Raw genomic sequence first — 23960 nt, 5'->3', positions numbered from 1 at the left:
GTGGGTGCATAACACATGTTTTTTGGAGAAAATCAGGGACTGGGAGTATGTTGAGGTCACTCTGCAGGTAATAGCCAAGGCTGGAGGAAGCCAGAGTGCTGCTGGCAGGCTGCAGCTATTCATAGGCACTCGGTGTGATCTGCAGCCTCTTTGGCTGTTTGTGAGGAGCCCAGGTCAGGAGCTACACCAGCAAAGCATTGTGAGCCACCCAAGGCTGCAGAGCAGGTAGAGGCACATCCCCTCACTGGTCTGGATTGTACCACAGAATTTGACAGCATAGGGGAAAAAATACTGATTTTCATTTCAGTTTATTAGATGTCATTTTAGTGAGTTCACCATGTTTCTATAACCCTAAGAGGAGTATTAATGTACTAACAAGAGATGGCTCTCATTCTAGAAAGCTCCAGGCAACTTACCAAAAAAAACCCTGCATACTGGATTTGAGCCTTTTGTTGCCAGTGTGATCATTTCACTTTTACATGATTATAGCTTAGTATATAAAGAGTTAAATCATAGTGTCAAAAACAAATATAGAAATATTGAGAAAACATAAAACGTGCCCTTACAAAAGCAAAAAGCTGACCTAATTAGGCTAGCTTCTCTCCCACCAATTAACTTTGAGTAGTCTCTTAAAGAGAGAAACAACAAGACATATAAAATGGATGTTAAATTCAGACTCATGGAAAGTCACATACAGCTAAACTGATATCCTTGATTCAAAATCAATACAATAAAAAAAAGGGGTTGCCACATGTAGACAGAAAAGACTCTATTCAAAGTGTCAATTCATGAGGCCAGACAATTCCCTATATTTCTTCTAGGGCTATTTCCACACTGGGATAAGGAAATGTTGGAAGTTTTTATTTGCTATTTTGTTGCCTTTCGTGTGTGAGTGTGAAGGCGGTGAGTTTTCTTCTTCATCAAATTGGCACAGAGTTCTGCCTTGAAAAGAGGAGGTTACTCACCCTATGCAGTAACTGACTTTGTTCGAGATGAGTGTCCCTGAGGGTGCTCCACTCCAGATGTCAGTGCTTCCCTGCGCCTTCACTCAGAGATTTTTACAGCAGTACTCGTACTGGTCGTGCACGCACAGCGCCTGCCCTCCCACTCTGAGTGTACCTTAATAGTATGCGTGCGCAACTGGTCTCCTCAGTTCCTTCTCTACAACAGAGGCTACCCCAACTCTGAAGTAGAGGGCAGGAGGGTGGGTAGTGGAGAATCCACCGGGACATGCATCTCGAAGAACATCAGTTACTGAACAGGGTGAGTAACCTCCTCTTCTTCTTTAAGAGGTGTCCCTGCGGGTACTCCACTGCAGCTGAGCCTGTTTATTTTGTCCATAGAAAACCTTCAGAATTTAGGATTCAGGCTAGATGAGACTGCAAACAAAGTGTAAAATACCGAGATACATATTAACAGAGAAAGAATCTTGTCTAAGAATACGAAGGACTGGAAAAGCCTGAAAAATGTAATCCATTATTTTGAAAACAGGCTGAGAATAAGAAATATCACATTGCTTGGAGTCCCTGAGGGCAGACACTAGTGGCACTTTTAAAGAACAGATTATTAAGGTGCTGAGGATGGACAACTTTATTTCCTTCTAGAATGTGTTGCAAGAAAGAAAAACCCACAAAGAATGAATACAAAACACCATCGGTGCTCTATATCTCAGTTTGTTTCAGAAGTCAACGGAGCACATGCATCATACACAGCAATTAAAAGATAATACCACCTACCATGAAAAGGAATGACACACAAGGCAAGAGATAGCTAAACTTAGGGCGTCCTTAGGATAAGGACCCAACATATAGAAAGGACTTAATTGCTTCAGTATACTGTATCTTAATTAAAAGTGAAACTAAAAAGGATAGATGTGCTGTTCAGAGCATTGGACAGGTGGAAAGAGCAATACACCATTTGAAGTTCAGCCTCAAATATTTCTCAAGTGGTTACACTAAAAAAAGCACACCCTTCTTCTCCCTCCCAGTCTGGCCAATTCATCGCCAAGCATGCCAGCCATCTGCAAAGCTCTGAGGATTTGTGCCCTACAAAGCACCCTGTGTCTCTTGTCATGTCAATCTAGATTAACAATACCGTGCAATTGTGTAAAACATTATCTAGGATACTGAACTTTGGATTAAAAATGTCATATAGGAAAAAGCCATTTTACATAAATATATACATTTTCTAAACTTTGATAGCTTTGTTTTCACTCTTTTACAATATTTTAATAGGCTTTCAGAATTAACAGTTGGAATCATGCCAGACGACAGTGGAGTCAAAAATGCCACTTTCATCACATAAATTGTTTCAAACTACTGTAATAAATGGATAAATTATTTTTTCTATGAAATTTAAAGAAAGCTTGGTCCTGATTTAAAAACAGAAAAGATATTCATAACTGAATTACAAACCTCCAACTACAGACATGTGAGAAATCCTGACAGACCATTCCCTATAGAAGTAGCAGCTGATGGTACTGTCTATACTTACGCACTGGTTCGGTGGCAGGCAATCGAACTTCTGGGTTCGATTTATCGCGTCTTGTCTGGACGCGATAAATCGAACCCAGAAGTGCTCCCCGTCGACTCCGGTAATCCTGCGAGGAGTACGCGGAGTCGACGGGGAAGTCTGCCTGCTGCGTCTGGACCACGGTAAGTTCAAACTAAGGGACGTCGACTTCAGCTACGTAATTCACGTAACTGAAGTTGCGTACCTTAGTTCGAATTGGGGGGTTAGTGTAGACCAGGCTTAATATGTGCACATATTTACTTGTTATTCTTGGGGCTCTTAGTGTTAACTACAATTCAGATTCTTTATTTCACTATCCCAAAATCTTTTCCATTAGTACATACTGAAGGAAAGTATCCATTTAGCAGAACTAGTCCATTTGATTGTTGAAATGCCAGAGTGCTGAATAAAAAGGACAACAAAAGCAAAACAAGAACTTGACTTACCCCATTTAAAGGATAGGTTTTCCATCCTAGTTCTCCAATTGCAGCTGTAGTATCAAGCAACACCACTAGAAATAAAAATATATGTATATATATTAGATATTTATTTGTTCTAGACATAGAAATAGAGCAAAATAATTTAAATACCAGGCCTGCATTAATTTGGCTAATTCTACTTCTTCAACATTGGTTTAATCCCACTAAAGTCAATGTGGTTGCTTGGCTGTAACTACTAGTAGAATTTTAGCTTTGTGTTTACCTTTCATAGTTAAATCTCAGAAGATATGACTAATTATATGAAAATTCAATCTTTTCCTACAGTGTAATTTAAAAGTGTATTACTCCATTGTGGTTATAACTAGATATGCCTGAATGAGGAAACCCAGTTCCAGACGCCAGCCCCACCTAGAAATTTGGGAAAGTTTTCATTCAGATGTGTTTCTGGATTCAAGCTTTGTGAACTTTAAAAATGAAGAAAAGCAGAGTTTAAGTCATTTCCACATTTTAAAGTTAAACGTAATTGGGGTAAAATGCTAAGAAATAATACAATCAATCAATATAATACCACCACCATTTAGCTCTAACATAGCACTTTTCACTGGTACATCTCAAAAGCACTTTATAAAGGTCATTATCTCCATTTTATATGTCATCATTTGTAACTGAATCTGTAGAACAATAACAAAACAACTAGAGAGTCTGACTATAATCAGTTTTGCTAGTCTATTTGGATTAAGTGCTAAAAGATACTATCATTTCCAAAATGTTGTATACTGTGAATCTTTTGCAATTTTCATGTATAATTTTTATTATATGACACGAGGTTTGGATATCATTACACTGACAAAGGTAATAAAAACATTCTTTTCGAAAGGATTTTTGGGTTTATAGGTGTTCAAATAAAAAAGCATAGCAAACTGGGTTTCTTTCCTGTCTTAATTATGCAAAAACAACGCACAATTCAGAACTTGTAAAACTGTCAGTAAATTCAGTATCTTGAGATATGCCAGATTGTACCTGTACTAATCGAACAGTTATGTTTGACCTTATGGTCCCATATCAGAATCATAAGCCAAGATTGAGATATAAAATTCATTGTTGACTAGCACTATTATTTCTATTTCCCCAGTTATGGTGTTTTTAAAAAAGTATCAACCAGGTTTCTGAGAAGAATATTTTTTTAAGTTGCATCCTACAGTTCTCTCTCTCTCTCTCTCACACACACACACACACACACACACACACGGTGAACAGCCAGCCTAGCTCTTTCACAATTACCATTTTACTTTTCAACAGCAAGATCAAAGTTGAGGTACTTATAAAATACAGTCCTGGTAATATTGGGTTTTTGTTACTTTCATCACACAAGAAGGTAAGATTTACACTTGTTGCTACATCCATGGCTCAGAGCAGATGAAGTTCACACCCCTGAACAGCTAGCTAGGAAATGAACTATGCACCACTCATGTCTTATTTGTTTGTGGTAACAACCCCATGGTTCTCATGATTTTCCAGCTGTTCTAAAGGGACAGTCCCTACCTCAAGCAGTTCACAGACTAAGCAGGTACAAAGAGTCAGCAAGAGGGAGTAACCTTTACTTCAGTTGGACAATACCCTTGAGTTTGAATTGCTTGCTTGAGTAATGGTTTCTGGGATCAAACAAAGCTATACATGTAATGAGTATCAACTTTTCAAAACTAGAGTATATTAATAATTGAAATTATGATAGATTTAGATTTACATCTTTGTAAGACAGATGCATTTGTTTTTACAATAATCGGCATCACATAATCGAGTTCTGATTAAAAAAAAATACCTTTCTGTCATGGGCAAAAAATAAATAAGGTGTGAGCTCCCCCAGCAGAACCTGAAGTATTAATTAAATAGTAATCCCTCAGAGGCTCTAGAAAGGTCCCAAACCATCATCCACTGAATTCAACAAGAATTGGATGAGGCTCAAAACTACTAGCGAGAGTTACATACACACAACATCTGTGTTAACTTTAACACTGCTCTACAGCCAAAATGCTTCTGAAATAAATGTAGTCAAACTTTACTAATTCTGGGTCACTGAGAATGAAAATGATGCTTAAAATTGTTGATTGGCTCTAGTTTTCAAGATATGCAATTGGGTCAGTATATACAACCCTTGACTTGGGAATGGTGGAGGATAAGTGAGTTATAAAGGGAAGGGATCTCAATTTAAACCAGAAATGACTAAAATACATCTTTGACTGGATCTATGAATAAATCTATGACTGGGTTTGGACAGTATTTGCTTTTTAGGCAAAACAATGAATGATGCAATCTGAAGCTGGTATTGCGTCATACATGATATGAATTGCATCATGTTATTCCTAGAAGTCATGGATGATGTGATCATAACAAAGTTTACATCACTCTGCTGAACAAATTGCCCTATATCAGCTCTAGAAATCATACAGTGTCATGCTCTCTTATTCGTCAGTGTTTGATTTTGCAAAAGGGACACATTTCTGTTTAGCCAAAGTGAGCAGAGATGCCTCGTACTTGTATGAACAGTGCAGATAACTTCTGCTATGTTTGTGGTGAAGTGACTTTTGCATCACAAAAGCGCAGTATAACCATTATGGTTAAGAAAGCCTATCAGCTTTATTTTGGCTGCAAAATTGGAGATCAGGACAAGAGGTGGGCCCCACACATATGCTGCAACACTTGTGCAACAAATCTTCGCCAGTGGTTGAACAGGGAAAGGAAATCTATGCCTTTTGCAGTGCCAATGATTTGGAGAGAGCCAACAGATCATACCAGCAATTGTTACTTCTGCATGGTGCCTCCAGTTGGGAAAGGTGTGTCAAAGAAGAAAAAGTGGACTGTGCATTATCCAAACATTCCATCAGCTATACGCCCAGTACCCCACGGAGAAGGACTGCTGGTTCCTGATGCACCAGAATCATTCTCACTTGAGTCAGACAAGGAAGAGGAAGAGGATGAAACTTCTGGTCCTGAACCATCAATGTCACAGGACCCACATTTTCTCCAATCCTCCTCCTCTGAACCACACCTCATTACACAAGGTGAACTGAATGACCTTGTCAGGGATTTGGAACTACCCAAGAGTAAGGCAGAGCTGTTGGGCTCCAGACTACAGCAGTGGAATCTCCTGGCAGGTGATGTTAGGGTTTCCGTGTTCCGTGACCGTCAAAAGGATCTTGTCCCATTCTTCTTCATGGAAGGTGATCTTGTAGCCTGCAACAACATTGATGGTGTGATGGCAGCCCTCAACATCGTTCACGATCCAGTTGAGTGGAGACTGTTCATTGATTCATCGAAGATGAGTCTTCAAGCTGTTTTACTGCATAATGGCAATGTTTTGCCATCAATTCCAGTTGGTCATGCAGTCCATATGAAGGAAACCTGTGACAACATGAAACAACTTTTGAGGTGCATAAACTATGACCAACATCAGTGGCAGCTTTGTGGCGATTGGAAGGTTGTTGCTCTCTTGCATGGTCTGCAGACTGGATACACAAAGTACTGCTATTTTCTCTGCGAATGGGATAGTCGTGCAAGAGATTCCCACTACATCAAGAAAGATTGCCCACTCCGACAGTCATTGGAGCCTGGGAGGAAAAGTGTTCAGCATCCACCACTTGTTGAATCAAGGAAGGTTTTGTTACCACCCTTACACATCAAGCTGGGTCTGATGAAGAACTTTGTCAAGGCCATTGACAAAACACAAGCAGCTTTCAAGTACTCTGTGGAAAATTTCCAAGGTTAAGTGAAGCTAAGATAAAGGAAGGTGTCTTTGTTGGTCCTCAGATTCGTGAATTTCTTCGAGATGATGCATTTGACCATGCACTGCGCAGCAAGGAAAAGACGGCGTGGAAAGCCTTCCAGTTAGTGGCAATAAATTTTCTCGGAAACAACAAGGCAGACAACTACAGGCTGTTGGTGGAAAACCTCCTCAAGGCATACAAAAGCCTTGGTTGCAACTTGTCACTAAAGATACATTTTTTGCACTCTCATCTAGATTTTTTTCCACCGAACTGCGGAGCAGTGAGCAACGAGCACGGCGAGCGATTTCACCAGGACATTGCAACAATGGAGAAACGCTATCAGGGCAAATGGAGCCCATCAGTGCTTGCATACTATTGCTGGAAAGTGACAAGAGATGCTCCATTGAATGAATACAAGAGACAAGCCAAGAAGCGCCCAGTAGACACGGAATAGGACTAAACTATGTACATAATAGTTTTTTGCCTTTTGTTTCATAATACATTTTATTGATATAACCCTTTTTCTGATTTTTAAGTGTTACATAAACAGGACAGTTGAAATATTATCATGTAAAGCAACCATAAACACATGAAAAGACCTAGGTTTACAATTTATGATTAAACCTCTACTATCTACACAATATACATAGACATAAAATGTAAAAACTGAAATATCTTAGAAACAGTAGCCAATCAGTTGTTTTAACTGTCATATTTGAATTCAGCACATCCCAAAACACATAAATAGCACATTTTATCTCTGAAGCAGATGACTTCTCAAAAATTGTAGACCAGTGATATCATTAGTGAAAAAGGATCAACAACTAATTAACCAAAAAATAAAGTCCAGAAAAAAAACAAAAATTGTCAAACAGAAAAGGAAAAAATATAAACATGTAGTAGTTGACAGTATTAGACTATCACTAGAATAGTAAAATAAAGATAAAAACCAAAACTAGGATATAAATGAATACAGTAACACTGAACAAAAGTTTTTTTTTTTTTTTAAATTATCCATTACAAATACAAAAAGCTGTAGAGGTATTGGCAAGTCAAACTTAATGTTTTAGTAATTTTTCCTATATGATGATGTCAGAGGATTTAACCATTAGCTGTCCATTAGCTTATCCCCAATATCGCTAAGCAAAATGGACCATCTACATGTTATCTGCTTCCCAAGTGGAAGCTTTTGTGGCACTCTCTGCTAGGAAGGCCCTCTGAAGACTAGGATCCATGAAAAGAAGGAGTGGGAGGAGAAGGCACATTTACCTATTTGTCTAAATTTTTTCTCTAACTCAATTTTGCTCAGTTTTCCTTAAATTTGACAAATTATATCTTTTCCTCTGTTTGCCTGTATCAAATGCAGTCAGATCATGATCACTGGTCCATAGGCAACCACCAACTTCCAGTCCACCGATGAATTCATTTTCAATCAGTCAAGGTCCAAAATAGATTTTCATTGTACTGGGGGCAATACTTTGTGTTAGAAAATTTACTACCAGCTGCATTAGATCTCCAGCATGTGTCTTTGCAATGGAAGTCCCCCATAATATATCTTTTTCTTTCCACACATTCCAGGCAGGTACTTAAGGAGTAACTCATCCTGTTCTCTGGTTTGATTTGGTTGTTTGTTACAAACACCTATCAGTACCCCTTCCTGGACTCTGTTAGTTAGCACATTGACTCATATGCATTCAAAATCCTGTGGTTCTGAGTTACTGATAATGGTGTATTTAATGTAGAGTGTCTCTTAATGTAGAGGTCCAGTTCCCACACATCATCTTTTACCAACTCTAAACAGGTTATGTAACCAATGATATAACCAATGATTTTAATTCCAATCATGCAAGTCATCCCACCAGGTTTCAGTAATGCCAATTACATCTTTAATGAGAATTTTCAATCCTTCTTGCTTGTTACTCAGACTCCTAGTACTGGTATATAGGCAAATGAAAAATTTCTTATCTTTTCTTTCCACACAAGTAGAATCCGTTCATGACACCAATTTTTAGTTTGTACTTCATTTACCTCATAGCACATACCCATTTTGAGGTTTGTTTAATACCCTCATGGCTACTCTGGTTAACCTTCAAATTAGAATATTCGCCCCTAGCCTGAGATACGTGTGCCATCATCTATCCTACTGGAATGTGTCTTGGTTTTCCCCAAACCAAAACCTTCAGTCACACAGCCAATGGTTCACCAGTATTTACTGCCTTTTCTTTTCTCTTACTTGTGGGACCTGAAGAATCACCAAGAAATCATTTGGACTTTCCTCTTCTTCAGCTCCCTTTCAAGATTCCTGAAGTCTTCTATAATCTGTGTAGTTCCAGGTCACTTTTTCCAATAGGTATCAGCAGTGGAATCTATCAGAAAACTTTGTAATTCCATCCAGTCTTCCAATTACATATTGTATTTTTGCTCCAGGAGGACAGAACGCAGTCCTGTTGTCCTTGTGCCCCTTGCTGAATTGTCTGCCCACTTATCTTAAAATAGATTTACCAATGACAAGTATTTACTTTCTTGGGTGGCTGAAGAATCTCTCCATGGCTGCTAGCTTCATATCACAAGGACACCCACCAAATATATTCCCTGTGGCTTTCTGTTCTCTTCACCCAAAAAGAAGTTCCTTAGTAGTAAACTCGCTAAGTATCAGATAACAATTCCATACTTCTAGCTGGGTTGAGCACCTCCTGGTTCTTTTTCCCCTTTTGGAAATAAGTCACTATTCTGCTTCTTCAATTTCTGTGCTTTGTAGTTCCCTTATCATTGTCTCTCTCCTCAACCCCCCTCCCCCCCGCCCCATGTGGTATCTGTGGCAATGATTTCAGTGTCTGGTTGTTCAAAAAGTCTTTTTTCTTGGATGTTGTGTGGTGTTGAAACTTACATTTCCAGTTTATGTATCTTTCTAGTCCCACCTGCTTATGGTTAGTTTGATCATGATCCCCCCGTCTTCTCTTGACTCATCCCTCTGGCCAAATCACTTTAAATTTTCTCCCCTGCCAGGCTACCCATGCAATTGCAGGATAAGGGCCCATTTGAAGTACTACAAGAATTTAAGACTTTCACCTTTTTAAATACCCTGCAAAAATTGAAGCTCCAAGTGTTGAAGGTCAAGAATTTGGATGGGTTTATGATTTTCAGGAAGGAGCAGCCCTGGCATAAAGAAAAGTCTATTTTTATGTTCTGTTCACTACTTTGTAATTTATTTTTAAATAATGTATTAAAAGAACACTTTTTTAATAAAAATAGCATACACAAAGGATTTTTTTTTTTTAGAAAAGTCAGAAACATAGTCAGCTTTAAAGATGAAGCATGGATACTTCAATGGCTTTTTGTTTTGTTTTGTAGTGAAGAGAAGTCTGCTGCTGTCTGAACTCTGAGAAGCATACTGGACAGAATTCATCTTTGAGGTAGCCTCAGTGATCTAACTAGAATTGCACCTGAGCCTGATTTAGACCAATATATTTACCCTCTAAATATAAAACTGAAGTGTTTTGACCCGTTTCCCTCTCCCCCTCTGCATCTTGTCGCCCTCTTCCCCAAGAGAGCTGGGGTTCCAAAACAGGCCGTCCATCTCCTAGGAAGCTCCTCTGCACAGTGGGCTAGTATAGAAGCCATAGTCCCCTCATGATATTTACATGGGTGTTAGGCTCATTGGGTTTATGTAATTGTGCTATTAATATTCCTGCCCTGTCTGATGCATCCATCTATAACTTTAACATCTTCCTTCCCAACATCAGGAGCCTGTCCATATGGCCATGCTACTGGTGGTTGCATTTATGAAGAGGCTCAAGTGGGAGCAGCTGTCCCCATGTGACACCCACTGTACCAGCATAACTTTTACTCAGCACACGTCTTTTTCCAAAATCACAAGTTTAAGCCCTGTAACACTCAAATTCATGCAAATATTCCAAAGATAGGGAAACAATCAAATGAATGATCAGTTATTGACATACAATACCAGTCAGTTTAAAGAAACTAGGAGCTTGCCCAACCATGCAGTTTTCATATTTGATTTCATGTGATGCCAACACACACCTTGGGTGTCATCTCTGTATATTCATATGGGCCAAAGAATGCAAGTACGCTTTGAAAGTGTATTTGCTATGTAGAAATCTTTGATAATAAACTTGCACTGAACTCTTTTTGGGTTAATAATTACAATAAGCCTACCAAGAGATAGTTTTTTTTAAATCTATAATTTTTACTACTGTGAAAACTTTTGCCAGAAGAAATTAGTACACATTATGTTTTCAAGAATCCCAAATTACTGCCTGCTTTTCCAAAAGACTAATTCATAAGCATAACAAAATTGTAAAAGAGGATTGCAAAAAATCATATTAACACAGAGAGACAGTCAGCCTGTTAATTTGTGGATTGCATCTGCATTTTCAAGCTTTCCTTGGGGGTGCAATGGAGGAAAAATAAAGTGGGAGAATAAAGTCTTGCTGGGCCTGCCACATGACACATTAGGCCTCACATGGGATGTGTTAGATTGCTGCATACCAGAAGATGGGGGAGTTGGTCTGGGGATATCTGGTACATGAACACAAAAGGGACTAATTCCTAGTCGTGTTACAAGCACCCGGATTGGATACCAATAGGATCTGAAGATAGAAACCTCAGCCGGACAGCACAGGACTCTATCATTTAAGCTAAAGAAGTAATTCCCTTAGCTGGTAGAAGTAAATTGTTATCCTTTACTAGGCTATTCAGGAAATTAAGTTCAGGATGAGAAAATATGTTCTCTGAAACAATGTTTTGTCTTAGTAATAAAAACTGAGTGAATAGCTAAGATATTCCTTTGTGGCCTTCATAGTGCTGTGTTGATTTCTGTTAAGCTAATATAGATCACAAGCCCAGAAACTAATACCACAAAACAGCCTGTGTCTTATGACTTATATTTTTCAAAACTTCTGGTCTCCAGCGTGGGATTTAATGAGGTCAATAGCTATATCGGATATGAACATGAGTTCAAAATCATTGTAATGAAGCCATTTTCCCTGCAGAAAAAATTTGGTTCTCACCAACTCTAGTTGACTTGCTAATCATGGTTATGTTCACTTCAACAATGGGCTACTGGACAGATTTTTGTAAAGTGAACACGAGTATCTGAATTTTGTCAGCATCATTTATAAATTTGAGAGTACATTTCTATTAGGAAAATTAGAAACAAGTGAATTATGGACAAAGTTTTTCCAATAAATTTGTAAGGCTAAAAATATTCACTGTCTTTGAACTCAATCCAATCCAATTTGGGATTGGGAAGGAATTTTCTCCTGGTCAGGCAGAAACCCTGGGAGTTTTTATGCCTTCCTTTGCAGCATGGTCACTTGCCAGTTTAAACTAGATTAAATTGTGGATTGTCTGTAATTTGAAGTCTTTAAATCAAGAATTGAGGATTCAGTATCTCAGCTACAGATTATGGGTCCATTACAGGAGTTAGTGAGTGAAGTTCTATGGCCTGTAATGTGCAGGAGGCCAGAGTACATTATCATGATGGTGTCTTCTGGCCGAAAAGTGTAGGAGATTGGGACATGTTGATATGTCATCATCAGTCAGATTTAACAGTCTTCTAGTTGATTTTAACCTTGTGTACTCTCCATTCATATTTGCATTTGTATTATAATATTTTATTTTAAACATTAAAGCCATTTGAATAAAAATTAACATGACATGACTAATTTTTAAAACTAATTTTAGTTCTGACAGAAATATAATTGAGAAACCAAACAATATTAAACTTTAATATAAACAGGTAAAATGTGTTTAATGTTTTTCAGAGTGTGTGTTCCTATGCTCTTCCTTTAATTAAAAGCCAAGCAAAAAAATCTGAACTAGTTACATTTATTCACTGACACTTCCAGAGCGGTTGCCTCATCTCCACTTGTTTTCTAGGGGATCCTCCCTACTCAAGAGGGTGCTTCAGATAACTTCCCACCAAATCCCTTATAGGGCTTACAGAAGGAGGTAGTGAATAGCCCAGTGGCGTGCTCTCTCCTCATTGCACATGTGACCCCAAAGAGGGCTCTCCACGCGGTTCCAAGAGGGTGTTAATTGGTGCCGCACAGGTGGCTGTTGCTATCACCATATGCATGACTGCAGAGGTCTATCAGAGTGTCCCCATTCAAGAATGAGCAAATGGTCATGAGCACTTCATGCACCTTGAGCTGAGTTGCAATCAAGAGGTCTCCATGCTGATTAGTAGATAACCTTCACTCTCAATGTTACAGTAACTGATCAGTAGCTGTAGGCAGCTCTTCAGTTCTCTTTACACTTATTCCTCTGAACTGTTTGCATCATGGTAGCTCATTTCAATATTTACCCTCTGACACTGGTCCCTTTGGTACCCACACAGATTGCTTTTATTGTAGCAAATAGATTTTAAGTCCATTTCAACTGACCTCTTACAGCCTCCATTTATTGCCAGCATATATGAAGGCTAATTAATACTATTTATTTACTTTTTTGGACACAATTATATAAGAAAATAAAGATTCCTGTTACATCTACTAGGATTTAAATTTTCCTCTCAAAATATTCTGCATGCCCCTTATCAGAAGAAGAGTTGTAAGAAACATCTGTCTCCATTTGCATAACCCACATAACCGCCACATGGGAATGCAGGGACGTCTCTTACTCCTCACAGCCCTGGGGCAACACAATAACCTTGAGAGGGAAAGATATGACCCTGAACCCTGTTAAATCCTGGTCTGGAGATCTGGATTACTATCCGTATGCTCCAACCCATGAAGGGTCAACAGCAACGGGCCTGCTCTTTGCACTACAAGAAGCTTTAAGTGGCCAGAACGCCTACCAGTAGTCCTTTTGGGACAGCCCAAGGCAGAACGGTGCATCATGTCACAGTGGCGCTCACACAGAGTGCAATCAGGGACTGACCTTTTCAATTTTATGTTGTCAAAGATTTAATGAACAAAAAATTACTCTTATTTTTCAGTCTATAAACCAATTTAATTAGCTAAATTTATCTAGTACAATGATAAGTAAATAAAAAAAAATGTTATGCCTGAAAATTGTAGGCCTTTGATGTTAAATGTACAATATCATTGTTCCTGCTTTACAGGTGGGGAATCTGAGGTACAGCTGTGAAGTGATTTGCCCAAAGTAGCACAGCCCATCAGTGGCAGAGCTGTGAATAGAACCCAGGTTTCCTGATGCCCATTTTAGTGTTTTGTCACACTGCCTCCAGCAGTTAAAAATAAAGCCTCCAGTACGTTTGGATGAACTGGTGTACAAGGGGCAAAGACAGTGTACCCACAATGACATTGTGCAGAATTGGAGCTACCACTCAGAAGTCACCCAGGAGATGTATGAATGATCCAGGAAATACACCTCTTGGAGAGTGAAAGAGTATTAGTATTAATTACAACTGTACCCAAAGTCAGGGCCCTGTTGTGCTACGTTTTGTGTCATCTTATACAAGGACATGTTGTCTTAGCACTTCAGGAAGAAACCAAGCAACATATGAAGGATGGGAGAAGAGGAATACAATCAAAATATGTATTTTTCCTGCTTGCTTGAGGGTTAAAGCTGGCTGGCAAGCATTCATACTGCTGTCAGCAGCATGTACAAGTCAGCAGGCAACAAACATCTACTGGGAGAAGCAAGTGTGGTTTTCAAAGTTACCAGTGTAGTGAGAAAAATAAGTCATTTTAACTCACATGACTTCTCTGATTTAAAGCAGATATCTGCTTTAAAGACAGAAGTCTTTGATAAGCTTAAGAATATTTTGTCTCATTTCCATAATTTTAAAAACAAATTATGTAAAGGCGAGAGAATAAATAAGTTACAGGGAATGAAGATGAAGGAAAAATATAAAGCAAATGTGATATGTAACAGACCTCAGACCATTTGAGGCAAACGTTAACAAGAACATCAGCTATATAAAATGCTTAGCTTAGTATCATTTTTACTGCAGAGCATTAGGAGCCCACCAATAACAAATACAATTGAAATAGCTATGAGAGTTGCGCACTCATGATAGCTAGCTCCAGAAAAAGACTGGTCTTATTCTCATGACTCGTTTTAGGAAATATCCACCTACCGAGTCAATTTAATGTTTCTCAGCTTTGTAATCCTCATTCACTGAGCCAGTCTGTCACTTTCTGCTAACTCTTCATTTATAATTTACAGTGTTAAGCACCAAGCCTTCACAGCATGAACATTTTATAGGTGCCGGGTCAGGCTGTCAAACTGAAGTACATGCTAATAATTGGTAGCTTTGGTAGCTCAGTCTCTTTATGTACCATGTAATATCAGCATGAGGGCTAAAATTGTTTATATAAACAATCAGGTTTGCAATGCTTCTAACATTAACAAATAAATGACAGTTATGTCATTTGTAGAAGATACGGTTTTGATGCTCTTACCAAAAACCCAAATTGCCTTGCAGAATTGGACAGCATGAAGTACACAATACTAACACCTGCAGAGTCTGAGCTTTAGCTTTGAATGGTATAATGTAAAGGCACATACAGGGAGTTAACTTTGAAATCCTAAGAGTCCACTGTTAACTGAAGAATATTAGAGACCTGAGAACTTCATAGTTCATATAGTCTGCCCATTATTATGCCTTATCTGTTAAGTCATCTGTCTAGTATTTACTGATGTATAATTATTTTTTCCTATTACTGTAACTAAATATTCCAATAGTAGAAAAAGCTCTTTCTAGTGATGTGAAATCTGATACAAAGCATTTAATAGACCCAATTTCCCCATACTACATTCGTATACTTATTTATTTGGGGGGAAAACATGAGGGTGCTGATACAAAGAGGCATTTTCAACACCTCATATCGTACTCCATTGCTTCTTAATGTCCAGTAAAAAAAACTCCAGAAGAATTAGTTATACATGCAAGTGAGTACTTGTTTTAGTAAGGATCATTTTTTTTACACTACTTACTTAAAAGATTTGTATAAATATTTCTAAGATAACTAAAAATAGACTTTTGTAGCAAGGAGTCTCTTGTAACACATGGGCTGGGAAGGCATTTCTCAAACTTCCATTTACCTGTAATTAATATGTCTGGGGCATGGTGATTATGTAGGGAAAATGCAGCAAAAATATTACATGACTACCTTTGGAAATGCAATAGTAGTGGTTTGACTTACTTAGTTCAAAACAGGGCTTCAAAAGGACCACTTCAGACTTAAGTACCTCTTACATAACCCAGTGATGCAAGGGGAATGTCACTGAGGATTGCTGGAGTGGTGCTGAGGAACTTTAAAAGGCAATGCCAAAAACAGACTGTATAATACTGCATCAACACTATTAGCTGAGGACTTTGAAACATCTAGATTTGTATCACTGTGTTAGCAATTAGAATTAAGAATTTTGTATTACTCTGTTTGCAGGGATAATTTTTTTTGCTGTTCCGCCTAGCAAGTTATTTGAAAAATGGGGAAGGGGATAAATAACCCTTCAATTGTACCAATTAAGTACTTTCTTAGATGAAAGAACAAATATTATAGCAATTATGTTTGCCTCCAATCAAAGAATGAGGTGCAATGGAAATGCTTAAGATATCAGAAGGAATTTAGAGATGGGTAAGTATTTTTCTTGTTGAAATGCAAGAGTTGTGAAAGAGTAGCCAATTTCTCTATGACATAATACTATATGAATAATTACCGCTACCTCAGCTTTGACTTCCAAACCATGGAAGTATGCTTGGGGCAGCAAAAAAACTAGAGCCGCCCCTGCATACCCCTAATCATTTTTGTTGCCCTTTTCTGAACCTTTTCCAATTTCAATATATCTTTTTTGAGATGGGGCTACCACATCTGCATGCAGTATTCAAGATGTGGGCGTACCATGGATTTATATACAGGCAATATGATATTTTCTGTCGTAGTATCTATCCCTTTCTTACAAAAACAACAAAGAGTCTGGTGGCACCTTAAAGACTAACAGATTTATTTGGGCATAAGCTTTCGTGAGTAAAAACCTCACTTCTTCGGATGTTTTTGTAGATACAGACTAACACGGCTACCCCCTGATACTTATCCCTTTCTTAATGATTCCCAATTTTCTGTTCGCTTTTTTGACTTCTGCTGCACATTGAGTGGATGTTTTCAGAGAACTATCCACAACGACTCCAAGATCTCTTTCTTGAGTGGTAACAGCTAATTTAGACCCCATCATTTTACATGTATAGTTGGGATTATATGTTTTCCAATGTGCATTACTTTGCATTTATCAACACTGAATTTCATCTGCCATTTTGTTGCCTAGTCACCCAGTTTTGTGAGATCCTTTTGTAGCTCTTTGCAGTCTGCCTGGGACTTAACTATCTTGACAATGTGGCGAAGGAAAACATGCTAGTAAGTTGCTTAAGTGCCAAGATAAAAGTTGATGAATAAGGAGCTGTGATAAGCATAATAGCTATGGAAGTAAGATTTTTCCATTCTAGATGAAGCCTTAGTATTAAAAGGAAGTTCTTTCTTAGCGTGTCCATAATGTCTCCTACTCCTACATCTCCAGAGCTGATAAGCAAAACAGATGGAATGAGATGTCATGATTTCCTATCATAGAGCCCATCTTCCCACTACCACATCCAGGACCATAGACAGACAACATGGGGCATAACACCTCCTCTACACTTTCTTTTCTCCCTGTCCCTGCAGTGTCTGTATGAGCATACAACACACCGATCAGGTGCTCTGCATTCCTACAGCAGCTCCCCTCTCACATACAAGTAGGACTTCTGATTTTCAGTTTTAACTGCTAAACAGACAAAACACCCAAATAAAAAAATAGGGTTTGTCCAACAAACACTGGAAATGGTTACTTGTATCAAAGGCCTTCACTATATGGAATAATAATGCAGACAATAGGGATATGATTTCTAAAGTGCAATAACTTATTGCACATTAGTTGACCCATGTAGACCCTGTTGGTGTGCACTCAAGGTTCCCCAGTACTAACGTAGCTTGAAACAGTACTACATTAAAGTGCACTAAGGAACATTACAGAGAGATTACTCAGTACTGTAGTGTGACATACATTATTTATTATGGTATATACACAAGAGAAAGATGTGAAAATGATTTTTAGACATCTACATACAACTCAAAGTGCTAAAAATAAACCCTGGTAAATGAGATGAATAAACTCTAAAAAACAGAAGCCCTACATATAATAAGAAAGGAAGGGATTCAGGAATAGAATGAGCTGCTCTGGCTTCTCTTGTGACACTCACTACCTGGCTAGGAAAGCCGTAGGAGCAGAACAGATATCACATTGACTCTGCCTTTTCCTAGGGGAGTGCCCTCACAAGCATACAGTGATACTGTGCAGTCAGAGGAGGAACAGGACTACTGCGAACTAGATCTGGGCAAAAAAAATTGCCCAGAATTTACCCCCCCCCCGCACCCAAAAATGCAGATTCAGATCAATTAAAAACATTGTGAATTTGTATAGATTTTGCTAAGTTAATTCAGTTGAAATAAGCCTAAAAGAGAAAATTCAAAGCACATTTTGTTTTGACATTTTCAAAACACGTTTGGTTTTTCAATTCAAAATTATTTTAGTTGAAATTTTAGTTCATTTAAAAAAAAATAAAAGAACCTTTCAAATTTTGTTTAATCGTTTAAGTGTTTATTTTTGGGTTGAACAAAATATTTCATTTGACCCAAGTTGAATTTTTCTAACTTTTTGTTTCACTGGAAATTTTGAAGAATTTTTCCAAAACAATCCCCACACTACCCCGGTTTTTCAGAATGCCCAGCAAACCAAAGGAAAAAAAAAAAAAAGATCAGTTTGACACACAGCTCTACAATGAGCCTTGAATGATGAGGGTCTGGTACAGGCAGGGAAATCAATTGGCTGGGAGAGAGAGAGAGATGGTGGATCCGCTGAGAGGTGTGTCAGGGAGAGATGAAGCCCTGGTCTACACTATGAGTTTAGGACGAATGTAGCAGCATTAGATCGATTTAACCCTGCACCCATCCACACGACGAAGCCATTTTTGTCTACTTAAAGGGCTCTTAAAATTGATTTCTGTACTCCTCAGGGGATTAGTGCTGAAATTGACCCTGCTGGGTCGAATTTGGGGTAGTGTGGACGCAATTAGATGGTATTGGCCTCCGGGAGCTATCCCAGAGTGCTCCATTGTGACCGCTCTGGACAGCAATCTGAACTCGGATGCACTGGCCAGGTAGACAGGAAAAGCCACGCGAACATTTGAATTTCATTTCCTGTTTGCCCAGCACAGGAGAGCACAGGTGACCACAGAGAGCTCATCAGCACAGGTAACGAGGCAGGCTGATAATTGAAAAAGAGCACCAGCATGGACCGTACGGGAGGTACTGGATCTGATTGCTATATGGGGAGAGGATTCAGTGCTAACAGAACTTCGTTCGAAAAGACGAAATGCCAAAACTTTTGAAAAAAAAATCTCCAAGGGCATGATGGAGAGAGGCCACAATAGGGACTCAGATCAGTGCCGCGTGAAAGTCAAGGAGCTCAGACAAGCCTATCAGAAAACAAAGGAGGCAAACGGTTGCTCCGGGTCAGCGTCGCAGACATGCCACTTCTACGCAGAGCTGCATGCAATTCTAGGGGGGGCCGCCACCACTACCCCACCTTTGTACATGGATTCCGAGGTGGGGGTAATCTCATCAGCCACACCTGAGGATTCTGCGGACGGGGAAGAGGAGGAGGAGGAGGACGACGACAACGAGCTTGCGGAGAGCACACAGCACTCCATTCTCCCCAACAGCCAGGATCTTTTTCTCTGCCTGACTGAAGTACCCTCCCAAGCCAGTACCCATGGAAGGGACCTCAGGTGAGTTTACCTTTTAAAATATAAGACATGGTTTAAAAGCAAACATTTTTTAATGATTAATTTGCCCTGAGGACTTGGGATGCATTCGCGGCCAATACAGCTACTGAAAAAGTCTGTTAATGTGTCTGGGGATGGAGCGGAAATCCTCCAGGGGCATCTCCATGAAGCTCTCCTGGAGGTACTCCAAAGGCCTTTGCAGAAGGTTTCTGGGCAGTGCAGCCTTATTCCGGCCTCCATGGTAGGACACTTGACCACGCCATGCTAGTAGCAAGTAATCTGGTATCATTGCATGACAAAGCCTGGCAGCGTATGGTCCCAGTGTTTGTGGCATTCAAGCAACATCCATTGTTTATCTCGCTGTGTAATCCTCAGGAGAGTGATATCGCTCATGGTAACCTGGTTGAAATACGGGAATTTAATTAAGGGGACAGAGGTGGCCGTTCCTACTGGGCTGTTTGCCTGTGGCTGAAAAGAAATCCTTCCCTGCAGTTAGCCAAGCGCGGGGGGAGAAGGGGAAATTGGCACTGAGCTTTTCGCCTTTGGCTAGCAGGGATCTTCCCTGATACCAGCCAGGTGGTGGGGGGAGGGATAAAGCGATCATTCCGGAGAATTGGATGGGGGGGAGTTAGTTTGTTTTCTGCTGCTGAAGGTTAACAGGAAAACCGCAGCAGTCAACGGGCTTTGCTTGGTATGTGGGAAAGGAGGGCGCAGAAGCCAAAAGACAATGGCTTACCATGGCCGCATGCAAGCCGAATTCTGTTACCCGGACCTGCGTCTGTGATCTCTAACACCAAAGCCACAGGCACTCAATATTAAGATGGAAAATGTGACCTTGTACTGAAATCACATGTGCTATGTAATGTGAATAGTGTTCACCGTGAAAGAGTATAAGCATTGTTCTGTAAAATGTATCTTTTAAAAAACTTCTCTCCTTTTTTCCATCCCTCCAGCAGCTGCAAATTTTTCAAGCCTCCCTCCTCCATCCTGAAGGCTATCTCAGATAAGGCGGTGGAGAAAGAGGACACGAGACGAGATGTTCTTGGAAATAATGGAATGCACCTGAAATGAATGAGCAAATTTGAATGAGTGGAAGGACACGGTATCTAAGTACAGGAAAGATGCCAGTGAATGTGAGGTCATGAGGGACGCTCGAGATGAGAGGTGGCAGGCTGCAATGCTGGGGCTGCTGCGTGATCAAATGGACATGCTCCGGCGTCTGGTGGAGCTTCAGGAACGGCAGCAGGATAACAGAGTGCCCCTGCAGCCGCTGTATAACCTCCCTCCCACCTCACCATGTTCCATAGCCTCCTCACCCAGACGTGTAAGAACGTGGGGGGGAGGCTCCATGCACCCTCCCAGTCCACCCCAGTGGACAGCCCAACCAAAAATCTGTCATTATATTGAATTTTTTCAGTGGCCTTTTACTTCCCTCCTATCCTCTTCCCAAACCCCACCCGGGCTACCTTGTCAGTTCTCTCCCTATGTTTATAATCAATCAATAAAGAATACATGATTTTTAAACGATAGTGACTTTATTTCCTTTAAAAACAAGCTGTGATTTAAGGGGGAGGGTGGTTTGCTTACAGGGAATGAGTCATTCAAGGGGGCGGGTTTTCAACAAACAAAACTTTCACACCATAGCCTGGCCAGTCATGAAACTGGTTTTCAAAGCTTCTCTGATGTGCAGCACTTCTTGGTGTGATCTTCTAATCTCCCTGGTGTCTAGCTGTGCATAAATCAGCAGCCAGGCGATTTGCCTCAGCCTCCCACCCGACCATAAAGGTCTCCCCCTTACTCTCTGAGTTTGTGGAGCACAAACAAGCAAGCAGCAATAACAATGGGGATATTGGTTTGGCTGAGGTCTGACCGAGTCAGTAACGAGCACCAGCGACCTTTTAAACATCCAAATGCACATTCTACCTCCATTCTGCACTTGTTCAGCCTGTAGTTGAACAGCTCCTGACTCCTGTCCAGGCTGCCTGTGTATGGCTTCATGAGCCATGACATTAAGGGATAGGCTGGGTCCCCAAGGATAGCTATAGGCATTTCAACATCCCCAACAGTTATTTTCTGGTCTGGGAAGTAAGTCCCTTGCTGCAGCCATTTAAACAGAGTATTGTTCCTGAAGACACGAGCGTCATGAACCCTTCCCGGCCAGCCCACATTGATGTTGGTGAAATGTCCCTTGTGATCCACAAGTGCTTGCAGCACCATTGAAAAGTACCCCTTGCGGTACCCTGGTGCTCCGATGCCAAGATAGGGATATGGGTTCCATCTATCGTCCCACCATAGTTAGGAAATCCCATTGCAGCAAAGCCATCCACTATGACCTGCACATTTCCAAGAGTCACTACCTTTCGTAGCAGCAGCTCAGTGATTGCTTTGGCTACTTGCATCACAGCAGCCCCCACAGTAGATGTGCCCACTCCAAATTGATTCCCGACTCACCGGTAGCTGTTTGACGTTGCAAGCTTCCACAGGGCTATCACCACTCGCTTCTCAACTGTGAGGGCTGCTCTCATCTTGGTATTCTGGCACTTCAGGGCAGGGGAAAGCAAGTCACAAAGTTCCATGAAAGTGCCCTTACGCATGCGAACGTTTCGCAGCCACTGGGAATCGTCCCACACCTGCCACACTATGCGGTCCCACCAGTCTGCGCTTGTTTTCCGGGCCCAGAATCGGCGTTCCACAGCTATAACCTGCCCCATTAACAGCATGATCTCCAAAGCTCAGGGGCCCACGGTTTGATAGAATTCCTCATCACTCTCGCCGCCGCGCTGCCGTAGCCTACTCCTCACCGCCTGGTTTTGCAGGTTCTGGTTCAGCATAAACTGTGCAATAACGCGCGAGGTGTTTACAATGTTCATGACTGCTGTCTTGAGCTGAGCGGGCTCCATGTTTGCCGTGGTATGGCGTCTGCACTGTTCACCCAGGAAAAAGGCGCAAAACCGTTGTCTGCCGTTGCTTCCCAGGAGAGGGGGGGGAAGGATGTACCCAGAAGCACCCGCGACAATGTTTTTGGCCCTATCGGTCATTGGGATCTCAACCCAGAATTCCAATGGGCGGAGGAGACATCAGGAACTATGGGATAGCTATGGGATAGCTACCCACAGCGCAACGCTCCAGAAATCGACGCTAGCCCCAGTACATGGACGCACACTGCCGAATTAATGTGCTTAGTGTGGCCGCATACATTCGACTTTATACAATCTGTTTCCAAAATTCAAATTCTATAAATTCGGAATAATCCCGTAGTGTAGACATATCCTAAGAGTATATAACCTGCATGGCTTTCTACATGCCCAAACAGTGCCACCTAAGACTACAGAGCTATTGTTAGCAGTGCAGCATCCCATTGCAGGGAAAGGCTGTGACAGCAAGGAGCTGCCAAAGACTTTTCCTACTGCCTCCCCACTGCCAAAGCCTTTTGCTGCCATTTGTAGCTCCATGGCAGTATGTGTGGATGCAGCCTGCCTTTCACTGTGGCCTGTAGCTACAAGAAAAGACCATAGTTAATAATTGTGATTATTTTGCTTGGTTTTAACCACGGTGCCCCCTTACACTTGAGAGAGAAACCTACTGCAAAGATAGTGGGTGTCACATCCCTGAATTGGCATTGAGAAGCAACCAAGATCTGACATTTCTTTTTTCCTCTAGAGTCTAGATTATAAATTTGTAGTAATTTGGGGGATAACATTATTTGTCACTCAACACCTGAACTACTCCTTTTGAGCCCACTTTCAGATAGCAACCACTATGGACTGTATGCTTTTCAGACAACTTGGCACATTGCATTTTAAGTTATAATTGAATAAATCTGGAATAACACCATTATCCTCAACAGAGTTAACATGTAGGCAACGCAAGATTTACATTGGTAAGCATAACAACAGTTTATGGTCAAAGGTTTTTCTGTTTTCATATATTACCTATTAAAAAGGAAGAAAGTGTGTCAGTGAATGAGCTGGAAGGAATAAGGGTAAAAACAGCATATTTGTAGAATGGAAAATGTTAAGTCATTCCAACTTAAATGCAGAGGTGAAAGGAAAGAATATGCTAAAAACACCATATAACAAAAAACCTTATCACAAGTTAAAAAATATTTTCAAAAAGCATCTATCTTTCCTTTTATAGCTAATCAAATATCTTCCTGATTGACAGAACAGTAAACATACTACATTCTTGTTGAACCTTAAAGCAGAGCTTTTCAAAGTCGGTCCGCCGCTTGTTCAGGGAAAGCCCCTGGGGGGCCGGGCTGGTTTGTTTACCTGCTATGTCAGCAGGTTCGGCCGATTGCGGCTCCCACTGGCCACAGTTCGCTGCTCCAGGCCAATGGGGGCTGTGGGAAGTGCGCCCAGCACATCCCTCGGCCCGCGCCGCTTCCCACAGCCCCCATTGGCCTGGAGCAGCGAACCGCAGCCCGTGGGAGCCGCGATC

General features: G+C 40.6%; 1 protein-coding gene across 1 annotated transcript in view; it reads right to left on the bottom strand.

Moving 5' to 3' along the window:
* LOC117876514 (ephrin type-A receptor 6-like) overlaps positions 1-23960 on the bottom strand; it is a 193134-nt gene that overhangs the window by 149871 nt on the left and 19303 nt on the right. Inside the window, exon 2 of the mRNA XM_034768807.1 lies at positions 2958-3022. Within this exon, the coding sequence (XP_034624698.1) occupies positions 2958-3022 (65 nt within the window). The remainder of the gene's footprint in view (positions 1-2957; positions 3023-23960) is intronic.

This window comes from Trachemys scripta, chromosome 1 (assembly GCF_013100865.1).
Source record: "Trachemys scripta elegans isolate TJP31775 chromosome 1, CAS_Tse_1.0, whole genome shotgun sequence".
NCBI lineage: Eukaryota > Metazoa > Chordata > Testudines > Emydidae > Trachemys > Trachemys scripta.
Note: the sequence above shows the minus strand (reverse complement) of the source record. Positions and strands in the feature narration are given on the sequence as shown.